This window comes from Mauremys reevesii, linkage group 9 (genome assembly GCF_016161935.1).
Source record: "Mauremys reevesii isolate NIE-2019 linkage group 9, ASM1616193v1, whole genome shotgun sequence".
Lineage (NCBI taxonomy): Eukaryota > Metazoa > Chordata > Testudines > Geoemydidae > Mauremys > Mauremys reevesii.
The window spans coordinates 64,009,877-64,022,635 of record NC_052631.1 but is presented as its reverse complement, the minus strand read 5'-3'; the positions used below and the strand labels follow the sequence as shown (position 1 = coordinate 64,022,635).

The window sequence follows — 12,759 nt, the reverse complement described above, 5'->3', positions numbered from 1 at the left end:
GGGTTCCGTTTCAATAACACGATGCAAAACCGGCTAGAGCCCCCACCCAGTGACCTGGGACAATTACATACCACCCCCCCGGGCACCTCTAGGATGCAATACTTCCCCTCTCGCAAGCACGGAGTCTGAGTGTAGCAAAATCCTTTCAATAACGGAGGGAAACAATGCGGCATTCCGTTGGGGAAACACCACAAACAGGATTCATAACACAAACCATGAGCAAAAGACCCACCTCCAAATAAGTTTGGCAATGTCCTTTTCCTTTAGAGTCTTAAGTCCAATCATCCCAAAGTCCAACAACCCCAGAGTCTCTGTCCCTGGTCAATGCTGCCCCAGAGTTCAAAAGCTCATATGCAGAGTTTTACCCCCCCCCAGCCTGGGTGGAATTGGGGGTGGGGGGGACACAAAGTGTTAAGGGGCACTTTAACACCTTATGTGGGCTGAAGCCAACTGCCCCACCTTTCCATGGAGGTCTGCTGCAGCCTTCACCACGAACCACTCTACTCCACCAGCTGCTCCACTCTGCTCCTCCAGCCATCCCTGCAAACTGCTCTGCTCTGCTCCACTCGCTATTCCATGGGCCACTCCAACCATCCCATTAGCTGCTCCGCTCCACCAGCTGCTCTACTCCACCAGCCATCCCATGAACCAGTCCAGCTGTCCCCACAAACTGCTCAGCTCCACTGCACTTGCCACTCCAACTGTCCTGCAAACTGCTCTACCAGCTGCTTAGCAGTAGATCTTCAGGCTCCCCCACTAGTTAACACAGCACTCAGTGATCTCAGCTCAATAATTTTAGCACTTTTAGTGATTTTAGCTTGTAGCAGAGGAGACCCAGTGCTGGTGCACCATTGGCCCAAAGTGAATTCAGCTCAGCAGTCTCTAGCTAGACTCCTAATGGAATCAAAATTAGCTCTGCTATTTAACAGTGGAAAGGAAGAAGATGCAATGGGTGTTTAAGGCCCTCAAAAGGGTCCCACACTATCAGGTGTACACACCTGTCCTCAACCTCTCTCAATTCACTGGGTTTTGGAACCCATGTCCCTTGTCTAGTGAGTGCTACTTAGTTGATGGTGAGACCCTCTGTCATAAAACAGTCTCATAGTCCTTCATTCACATAATCAGGGTAACAACACTTTATTCTCCTCCCCCAATAACCAAGAAATTGGGGATCCCACCGCTGTCAAAGTGACCATTTGGGGCTGCCGTGGACTCATGCTAGGCAGAGTGAGTGTGCCTATGCAAACAAGATCAGCCCCCTAAGTTCTTTTCCACACTTGCCATCATTCACCACCAGATGTCAGGGTAGAGCTCATCCTGACTCTGCTTACGCTAGTAATGCCTATTTTCTGTACAGTACTTATTGGGATATGATTCTGCAACCCTTATGCACAATGGCTCTGTCTAGGCTGGGAAAATAGGTGGTTTAAAGCAGGGGTGGGCAAACTACTGCTCAGGGCCACACCTGACCTGCCAGATGATTTAATCCAGCCCTTGAGTTCCCGCTGGGGAGTGTGGTCTGCAGCTTGCCCTGCTCCCGCACTCCACCTAGGCTGTTAAAACCTTTAGTCTCCTTACTGAGGGTCAGCATGATTTAATGATTTTCTTGCAGCAATAGCAAGGGTTCTCTTACATAAACTGGTGACACCTGTCTTTGCAAGACAAAGTTGTCTACTGCTGGGGATGGAGGAACTAGCTCACTTTAAAACCAAAGCTGCACGAACCACCACACACGTGCTAAACACAAACTTGTATAAAGCTGAGATCAGTGTGGATAGTGGGCCCCCCATATGTCACCACCTCCATCCCCCAGCTCTCTCTGCCTCTCCTTCCCTCTCCCCATTCCTTACCTCCCACCAAGCTCTGCATGGCTGACTCTCATCCTTTCCACTAATACTCCTTTGCTCCCTGTGACACCCACTACAGACAAAAGTTCAGACAGTTCCACTGACCCACCTACAAACAGGCCCATGACTAAAGCTGTGTGAACGACTCAACTTGAGTCACAAATGAGCTTGACCTCAGTCCTGAGCTCAGACTGCCTTAAACAATCAGCATTGCTCTGCTCTAACTATGGTAGTAAATGTGATCTCTCCATAAAAGGTGTTTTGCAAATGTTTACCTCTTGCTGGACATTTGTGTTCTGCACTGATCTGCTGTGCAAGGTGCAAACTGAGATGGTCTTGGTCTTTACAGATAGGTCCATGAGGTAAGCACATAGGAGAAAGACCATGTTATTTCTATCATGTGATTTGAGCCATGTCCCTGATTGGCTGAGCCTATTTTCCATACATTGATTGGTCCAGGGCCTCAGATCACAATACATTTGCAGTATGTCACAATGTCAGTCTTGGCCTCTGTAAACTTAAAATTTGTCCCTTATTTTATTGTTTTCAATTGCAGTCAGTAGTTCCCAGCCCAACTTTAAGCTCAAGGGAGGAAGATAGGGAAGGAACAGCAGCTGAACCAATTATTGCTCTTTGGTGTAATATGATAAAGAAATATAAATAAATAAATATATAATAGATATATAAATAAATCTCTTTTTAATCAAGATTGATCCCCATGAACAAGTTTCTTAACTCAGTGGGGGTGGGGGGTGTTTGTTTTTATCTAGGTCCCAAATCATGAGGATTCTCACATGGAAAGTTCGTTACCAATGACGGTATCAACAATTTATGCAAGGATTGGAGAAGACGCTGGGCAGAGGCAGTGCAGATCAGTCACAGACTGATTATGTCTCTATAAACTTCTCTTAACAGCAGCTGTAACCTCAACATGCAGAGCTGGTTTTAGGCATGATCAGCACATGTAGTTACTGTGGGAGCCACACAGTTCAAGAGCTCTGCTGTAAATAACCAAATTATCCTATTTAATGGGAACAAGACAGAAATGTCAGTATTGTTTAGATGGATTTTCCAGACTTCCCAACTCTTCAGAAGAGTGTATTTGTATTTTACACATATAAATGGATGATGGATTAAAACATAAGGGTCTTTGTGAACTCAGGACTCATCTGTTTTAGGTGCAGCTTGAGGCACTGAAATGTGTAGAGTATCATTATTGTCTCTTTGTATTGGGGTAGAGCCTGGAGGCCTGAGTCAGGGATCAGGATACCATTGTGCCAAGCAGTGTACACACACAACATAAAGATTGTTCCTGCCTCAAAGCATGTGGGACATCTTAAGCACTAGTATGTGTTCCATTGACATGTACCCTGTGTGCCCCTGCTCCACTAGCTCTCTGGTACATATTATATGTCGTTTGTGTAGCATTTGGTGCCATCAAGTGGTATCCAGAATAAGAAACTTACAGTACATTGTTGTAGGCTCTGCTGTTGTCTGTGTGCTCCATGAAGATCCTGGAATGAGCTGCTATTTATTTATTCTAAAGTAATTTTGAAAACACGGCGTGAAGATGAAAGGAATTGGGCGAGTGGGGTGTGGAATTGCTACTTATCTGGGGAAGGAAGGATCTTCCTTTTGCAACTGTTTACATTTTTCATTTGGCAGGAATCTAATGTCCATGGGCTTCCCTTAATTTGGGAGCCTGGAAATGTAACAGAGAATCTTAGATTCTTTTTAAAGTAAGTTTCTTTCCCTTTCACTATGAAGATACCCTTGATACATTAAACCAATATAACCTGATTGCTAGTGCTGAACGTTTGTTATTTATTTTTCCTGGCGTCACAGCCTCTCCGTGGTTCATTTTCTAGCCAAAAAGGCCTGGCTTTGGGAATCCATGAAAATTTTGGCAACAGAACGCTCCATTTTGGTTCAACCCACATGGAAATATTTTGGGTTGAAATTACCCAAAACATTTTGGTGAGAGTCAGTTCGAAATAAAACTGTTTCTCTCTGCTGTGGCTCATTGTTTTTATGGGAGTCATAGTTTGGGTGCCCATTCTCTTCTATAGGCTGAGCTCCCTGGTCACACTACCTGTCTCATGAGGCAACAGTCTTGACCCAGTTACTGAATGCTGTGGTGCATCATGGGAATTGCATGGCTGCAGCTTTATCATGGAGACGTAGTCCAACCAAGGAGTATGGCTCATCGGGGAGGTCGGGGGCATTGGACAGCCTGAACTACAACTCCAATGAGGCAATGCGCTGCAATAGGGGAATTGACTGAAACAAAGTGTTTTCAGTCAGCTGAGCAAAGCAAAATGAAATGTTTCAATTTGGGAATCTTGTAATATTTCCTTTCAATTGACAATGTCAAAATGGAAAATTTCAATGTTTCCAAATTGAAATTTTTCAGTTTTTCATTCTGCACAAACTTTCAATGTTTCAAGATTGTTTTTGTCCCAAAGTGGCCCCAATCTTGAAATACTGAAATGTCTTGCAGTGCTGAAATTCTGATCTTTGCTAAGCTCTTCAGATAAATTTATGGCTCTGGAAAGTTTAAGGAGAGTGCTCACCTGTGGCCACAATGTATATAATTGTAAACGGGATTATTTCACACAGCCAGATTATCAGAAGTGTTCATTGATTATTTTTTTTGTCCCTCCATTTCTGAGACACCTGGTGCCTGATTTTTCAGATATACTGAGCGTCTGCAACGCCCATTGACCTTAATGTTCACTAATCATGTGTACATATCTGTGGATTGAGTCCTACCCTGGCAGGAGGATGGAGTAGATGACGTGGTGTGTCTTTTCAAGCCTTGTTACTATGAACTGATATAGTATATACTAATTAGAAACAGTCAAAAATGTTCCATCTGATCTTTTTCTATCAACAGATGCTGATTCAACAAAACAAACATTTTCCAAGGATTGTACTGATTTTGCTGCAGTTTTCATAGGAAATTAGTAAAACACTTCATTTCTATAAGGTCAAAATGACTTGTTTTAATAAGGCTGAAAGGTTTCATTTAGACTTTATAAGTTATGACGTTATATAATAATGTAAATTTTTTACCCCTTTTTGACCCAAATGGTTCGTCAATTTTGCAAGGCCTTGTGGGTTGTTCTGGTTAGGAAGAGAAATTGGTGATAAAGTCAGGTGTTTATTTGATGCAATTATTTTTATTTACAATCAATGTACCAACTCCTATTTCTCTAAACACAGCAGGAATAAAACAATAGTGGGTGGTTTCTTTGCTCATGGTTCCAAGCCTCTTTCAGCCAGCACTCTGCCCAAAAACTCTCTGAGCTAGTTCTCAGAGTCATGCTGCCAGGGTTTCTCTGGGGCTTTTTTGCTCCTTCTCAGAATGTATCCATTTCTGCTGTGTTTTTCTTCTCTCTCTCTCTCTCTCTCTGGCTATATCTACACTAGAGAGCTTGCAGCGGCACAGCTGTTCCTCTGCAGCTCTGCCCCGTAAGGTCTCCCATCTAGCCACTCTGTAGATGGGAGAGAGTTTTCCCACCAGCATAATTAAACCACGCACAATGAACAGTAGTGCTATGTCGGTGGGATGCTCTCCTGCAGACATAGGACTGTCCACACCGGCGCTTGTGTTGGTGAAACTTCTGTCAGTGAAACAGGTGCGTCTGTTGGTCAGGAATGTGGGTTTTTTTCATGCCCCAACCAACGACAGTCTTATTGACAAAAGTACTAGTGTAAATACAGGCCCCCCCTCCCCCACAAACACAGCTGCAATCAAATCAACCCCCCACCTCTGTATTTACATTCAGCCCATAGTGAAACCCTTCTGCTCACATAGTTCAGATTTCTGACTGGCATTACATGTGGCCTTTGTTTAGGGTGGTGGCTCCTATTGTTTCCACTGTCTCAGAACAAAGGGGCCTTTTGTATTTCCCTCAGGTAGCCTGAATAGAAGGCAGCTGCACCCATCAGCTTCAGCAAGATTTTTCCCAACCCCCAGCGTAACAATGCTGCAACATAAATACTGAAACATTTCCACTGTTACCTTAACGTAAAAACCAGAATGAAATGGTTTTGACCATATCAAACCAAAACATTTTACCCCCATTGAAATGCAATATTTCTTTAAGTCACGTAGATGTTTCCAAAACAAAATATTCTGGAATTATTGTTTCACAGTAAACTTCAACTTTTTGTTTGAATTCAGAATGAATGGACATTTTGAATTGTTGGGATTTCCAACCAGTTCTAATACTGATATGCAACAACATGCTAGTTATAAAACAAGAGTAATTTCCCAGGGTTACTACTGGCAATATATTATATTCTCTATGTATTCTGGGGAATGGGCCTCAGTACATTACATTTAATGGCATTAGTTTCAGACCTATCCATCTGAAAGGAAGAAAAAATCCTGTACTGGTCAAAGCTTCTGGCTATTCTGTGGGTATGTCTACTCTGCAATTAAACACCCCATGCCGGCCCAAGTCAACTGAGTCGGGTTTATAGGGCTTGAGCTAAGGGGCTGTTTAACTGTGGTGTAAACATTTGGGGTCGGGCTGGAACCAGGTTCTAGGACCCTATAAGGTGGGAGCGTCCCGGAGCTGGGGTTGCACCGAGCCTGAATGTCTACCCCACAATTAAACTACCCCTTAGCTAGAGTCAGATGGCCTGGCCAGCCGTGGGTGTCTAATTGCAATATAGACATACCCACAGAATAGCCAGAAGCTTTCAGATCGAAGCCAGTTTACTGTTCAACAGCCAGTTTTTCTAAGTGCTCCAACCAAAATCCACATGCTCACTCAGATTGCCTTCGAAATTGCAGTGACTCATGGGAATCCAGGCTGTGGTTAGTGGTCCAAATTTGAGGTAATTTAGCAAGAGATTCCTGATATACACACCCCAGAAAAAGAATAACACGATAGCAACGCGCTAAAATTCTTTTAATATTTTTGTGCATCCTGTAGTACCAGCCTCTTTTAATTCTCAAAATGCTCTAAAACCCACGTGCATAGTGGGATTATCTTGAATACAGGTCTTCTTCTTGGTGCAAATTTGAGTTTCTCAAATAGAGCCACCAGCACCCCACTCAGGAGCAGGGCCGGCGCAACCCATTAGGCGACCTAGGCGGTCGCCTAGGGTGCTAACATTTGGGGGGCGGTGACCGCAGCGGCCGGATCTTTGGCCGCCCCAGTCATCGTCGGTATTTTGGGGGAGAGACCTTCCATCGCCTAGGGTGCCAAAAAAGCTGGCAGCGCTCTTGCTCAGGAGTGACTTTTAATATTCCGGTTGCTCTTAAACCCAGGGCCATAATGATATTCTCTTGAAAATTGGTGTTTTACAACATGGTCTGGTGTAGACGTGGAAATCTGTTGAGATGAATGGGCCAGTTAACACCTTTTGCCTCTGCCCTTTTTTGAATAATGCCACAACTTGTCTCTGGCAGACATCATAGCACTTTATCCTTCCAAATATGGAGCACTGTGGGAACACAGCACATGGGGACAGTGAAAGAAATGGTCAGACTGTGGCCTTATTAAGGCAAAAGTCACATTTAGGGCAGGCTTTGTGAACACCAGCTGTCTGCTCCTGCCCTATATTCAACCACTTCACCCACTCTATGCAAACCACTCTAGAACTGCCAGATGTTAATCCCCTTTGAAGCAGAGCTAACCTTAACTCTGCATTAAGAAGGTTTTGGGGGCAGAGAATTGAATATATATTTATATTTCTAGGTTAAAAACAGAAGGAAAAGAGTGTAACCCTCTCTCCAAAAAGCCAACAACATATTTCATGCATCTTAAAGAAGCAACAAAGGGCACAAATTAATGTTTCTTTTCCTATGCAGATCACTTTTAATTAGTGCACACTCTTATTTGGTTTGGTCTCTTTTCCCATTTCTAAGAAATACACTACAACACAATACAATCTACACCTTTGCTTCACTTTCTTTGGCTGTAAATTGTTTATTGCATGACAGACCCAGCTGAGCTTTTTTTAAAACTTTATCATCATCCTTTTCTTCTGGGCTTAGTTGCACTGGTGAAGCAGGGTAAGGAAGTATAAAGTACTCACTCCAAAATCAAGCCTGGACCTCTCCTGTCTCAGTCTCATCAGGGGAGACCAAAAAAGAGTCAGAAACTGGTTAACCACTCCCAAAAAACCTCAAAACAAAGCAAAATTATCCAACCTAATATAAAACCATGCCATTAATAAATGGAACAAATAAAGGAGGAGAACCTCAAGCTTCTCCCTTGCTTGAGCACCACCCCCAAAAGTAACAGTGCTCGTCATGGTAAACTCGAGCTTGCCATGCTAGGAGTGGTTTGGGAAAGGCTAGTAACACCCTAATCTGGTGTGTGAGTGGTGAAGGCAAAGCCCTGGCTCTCCCCACTCATGCCCAAAATCTCAGGCAGGATAGAACTATTTGAAGCATCCTTTGTACAAAGCAAAAAAAAGTAAAAACACTTTTAACCACATTAACCACAGACATTAAACACCTGCTCCTGGAAGCGGTGCTGGCCCTTGCAGTCTAGGTGCAATAATCCACAGCATCTGCAGTGAGTGCTGTGAGTGGGTGCAGTGCTCTGTGGGCACCTGAAATGAGATGGCCTGTGCTGGGTCAGTCTCACTGGTGCAACTTACATCAGTGCAATTCTCTAAGGTAGATGCATCCTTCTGTAAGAGTTTCCCCCAAACTATACTTCAAAAGGTCAGTAGCTATAGTTGCCTGTTGCAGATGATGAGCAAAAACTCAAATCCTTTACATTTACAAAGAAAGCCCTTCTGCATAGTGTAGAGATCCTCAGAGCATCAGTAACTTCCTTCCTGGGCTGCAATGACATACCACAGACGTTCATTTGGACAGTGAGGTCAGTAATGAGGGCTCTCCTCCTGCACTGTCTGCTGTGGCCACATACACTGAGTATGATGAGCCATGAACTCTCACAGGAGCAGTCAGATTTGCTATTCCATCCTGCTGTTCTTTGGTATCGTGTTGCCTTTATATAAATCCATGGTATGCCACATCTTGAATATAGTGTGCAGATGTGGTAGCCCCATCTCAAAAAAGATATATTGGAACTGGAAAAGGTTCAGAAAAGGGTATGGAACAGCTTCCGTATGAGGAGAGATTAATAAGACTGGGACTTTTCATCTTGGAAAAGAGACAGCTAAGGGGTATGATTGAGGTCTATAAAATCATGACTAGTGTAGAGAAAGTAGATAAGGAAGTGTTGCTTACTACTTCTCATAACACGAGAACTAGGGGTCACCAAATGAAATTAATAGGCAGCAGGTTTAAAACAAACACAAGGAAGTATTTCTTCACACAATACACAGTCAGCCTGTGGAACTCCTTGCCAGAGGATGTTGTGAAGGCCAACACCATAATAGGATTGAAAAAAGAACTAGATAAATTCATGAAGGATAGGTCCATCAATGGCAATTAGCCAGGATGGGCAGGAATGGTGTCCCTAACCTCTGTTTGCCAGAAGCTGGGAATGAGCGATGGGGATGGATCACTTGATGGTTATCTGTTCTGTTCATCCCCTTTTGGGGCACCTGGCACTGGCCACTGTTGGAAGACAGGATACTGGGCTAGATGGACCTTTGGTCTGACCCAATAGGGCCATTCTTATGTTATTGTATCAGAGGGGTAGCCGTGTTAGTCTGGATCTGTAAAAGCAGCAAAGAGTCCTGTGGCACCTTATAGACTTACAGACATTTTGCAGCATGAGCTTTCGTGGGTGAATACCCACTTCTTCGGATGCAAGTCTTGCATCTGAAGAAGTGGGTATTCACCCACGAAAGCTCATGCTGCAAAACGTCTGTTAGTCTATAAGGTGCCACAGGATTCTTTGCTGCTCTTATGTTATTATGTCTTATGTTTGTATAGTTATTGAAATCGTCAAGGGTGAGGCAGCAGGTTTGTATAATTTTTGGTGGTGCCCAGAACAGATCCAAGTCCCTCCCATACACACACCTGCCTTGTAAGCTGATATATATATATTTAAAATAATGTAAAAGTGGACTGGAAACAGTAAGTATTTAACAGTTTTCCTATATTGCACAATGTGGGAGATGTGAGTGGGAGAGTGAGGGCTCAGGCTGGCACTGGGGATGAGGGGTTTGGGGTGTGGAGTAGGGCAGAGGGTTGAGGTGCAGGGGTGAGGGCTGTGGAATGGGGCCAGTGATGAGGGGTCAGGGTGCAGGAGGGGGCTCGGGGCAGAGGGTTGGGATACAGGTAGGGGGTGAGGGCGCTGGCTGGGGGTGTGGGCTCTAGGGTGGGGCCGGGCATGAGGAGTTTGGGGAGCAGGCAGGCTGCCCTGGGGCTGGGGCCAGAGGAGGACACCCCCCAGACCTCTCCCTACCAGCAGTAGCAAGCTCCAGGAGGGGGGAGAGAAGGGGAGAGGAGCCCCCTTTCTCCCCCAGCAGCACACTCATCCCGCACCACTGTCACTACACGTGATTCTAGGGCCCATCTCAGGTCCAGGAAGCCCACTCACTTCCCCTGTGGTGGGTGCCGGGGTGGGGGCTACCGTCACATCTGTGCCTCATCCCCTCCTCCCTCTCAGCCTGCTACCGGCACCACTTCCTTTTGTAGCCAGCAGCGACAGCAGCCGGGAAGGGAGTGCAGCATGGAGTGGCAGGGCAGCTGCCTGCTGCCCAGGGCGCAGGCAGGGATGCTCCGGGGGGAGAAGTGGGGCGAGGAACATTGGTGGAGCTGGGCCCCCAGACCCTGAATATTGCTGGAGTATGGGCCCCACGAGCCCATATAACTCGCCGCCCCGGTCAAAGTATTTTTAAAAGACCATTTCCCATATGATATGATCATCTTTCTGAGCATTAATCAGTGCTACTGCCCTACCCTAACATGCAGATTCAATTTTTATCAGAATTCCCAGCCAAAGGATTCCTTCAGAAGCATTGTTCTAGAACCTACTTGAGCCCTATGATAACCATTAAGTTACTGGAAAATAATAAAATATATAGAATATGGTGCTAGGCTTTGCCACAACATTTGTAGTGTTTCATATAGCAAAACCTGGGTGCAATGAAATAAACTCTTTAAAATACCAACAGATTACAATTTTCCCTATAGAAAAGCAGTATTTAATTAAAATGTTTTCTCTGATAACAGGTGCAGGTGATTTGATCTCTGTCTCTGTTTATTGCAGGTTTCTCCCAGCCTGTCTTTATTGAAATCCCATAGAGTTCAAGCAATGGAACTGTAGGTTAGTTTGTCCTTCTGTCTGTCTCCTATAAATTCAATAGATCTTTTCACCAAACTCAGTGGAATTTCAGTAACGCCCTGATCCACTAACCATCTACACAATGACTAACTGCTCTGTCAGTGCTGAGGGGATTCCCACCTGTTCCTCTGGACATAATTTTATACATCAAACATACCAAGGCTGGACACCATTTTGACAGTCTCTTCTCAGAACAGAACCACACTCTGAAACACTCAGAGTACTATTTCATTCTGCTGCTTTCATTTACCTGTAACTTCCATCCCAAATTATATTGCGACTTTGAAATCACTGGTGGTTTGTTTTTTGTTTTTAGGATGGGGGTGAGGAGTTGTACATTACTTTGTCAATACAATACTCTGGGGTGTGATACCATTTACCCATTTTCACCAACCAATTCCTAAATATTTGTCTTGCCTTCCAAAAGGCATAAACTGGCTCCTCATTCTATGGCCCACCCTCCAGAAGAGGCTCTCAGTGTGCAGGTGGTATCTTAGTGCCATATAATCAAGAGCACCTGGAAGTGTTTACGAGGTTACTAACAAGTAGCAGGGAGTGGGGTAAGGACATGAGGCATGAAATCATTGCAAAGGTTATGCGGTGGGTTTTGCTCACCTCTGGCTGAAAGTAGCCTCTGATGACAGAGGCTGGTGAAAGACTCTCTGGACCATGTTAGCCCCACATGGAGGCTGTGCTAGGGCTTGACCAGATGACGGTTGCCCAGTAGTGACTGGGCACCCGCTGTGAGCAGCAGAACTGGATTCTAAGCCAGCCCAAAGTCAATTTATGAGAGGGCTGAGGATGGCTGGTTGGTGTGGGGGCAACACTGTACTGTAGGACCAGTATGGAAGGGCTGTAACTGCTATTCTATCCCAAAGTCTGAAGTAGCAGCTGCAACAAGGTGAAGGAGGGGCTGCAGGAGGGCACTGGGCCTGAGCCGCAGCAGTGAATTTCACCTCCACCTGCACAGACACCAACTACTCCAGCTGTACAGGAGCAGAGTGAATCCCACCCACATGAGCCTAGATCTCATACGTGCAAGCTCACACCACCTTTCCGCTGAGTGGGGTTTCTCTAAGTGATAAAAGCTCTAAGGGTGAGTTTATGTTGGAGAAGGTGAGGTAGAGGCACAATGAATTTTATGATCATCTGTAATATGCATCTGTCTTGCTTTAGTGTGATGTGTGGTTGCAGTTAGGAAAAAAAACATACAGCAGCGGCACAGAGAAGACAGGGAGGCACTAACAAGGGAATGTTCAAAAGGAAACTGCAGTAACACTGGGAAGGAGGAAGGAGGGGTAACCCTGCCCCTCTCCTGACAGAGCAGCTGTACATAAGGGGAGGCAAGGTTCCAGTAGTTGGTGCAGGACACCTGCACCCCCAGGCAGAACCGAATTCAGTTCCAGGAGACTGAGGGATGGGAAAAATCAATAAGTGAGGTGAAAATGCAGGTAAATGGAGTTTCCATGCTTCTCATTTGGGGACAATGGAGTGTTGGTTAGGTTAGGTTACCCACTGCTTTTCTTACCACTGGGAAGACTAGAAAGATCCCACTTCCCCCATGGAGAGGGATAGCAGATCTGGTCCTTTATGTTGCGTATAGCATGTAACACATTCTTATATGTATGCAAAGTATATGCATATACCAACTCCTGTATATCTATTTCATTTAAAGT

At 44.9% G+C, this 12,759-nt stretch overlaps 1 protein-coding gene across 2 annotated transcripts in view; it reads left to right on the top strand.

The window, feature by feature from the left end:
* The window catches only part of LOC120372517 (hepatocyte cell adhesion molecule-like), a 28,519-nt gene extending 16,511 nt beyond the window's left edge, over positions 1-12,008 (top strand). The window contains exons 6-7 of one of the 2 annotated variants that reach the window (XM_039489707.1): positions 11,009-11,065; positions 11,962-12,008. In XM_039489707.1, coding sequence (XP_039345641.1) covers positions 11,009-11,065 — 57 coding nt within the window. In that variant the 3' untranslated portion in view covers positions 11,962-12,008. Of the gene's footprint in view, positions 1-2,617; positions 3,505-11,008; positions 11,066-11,961 lie in introns of those variants that run through there. The other variant, XM_039489706.1, reaches the window with a different exon arrangement.
* The last annotated feature ends 751 nt before the right edge of the window (positions 12,009-12,759 follow it).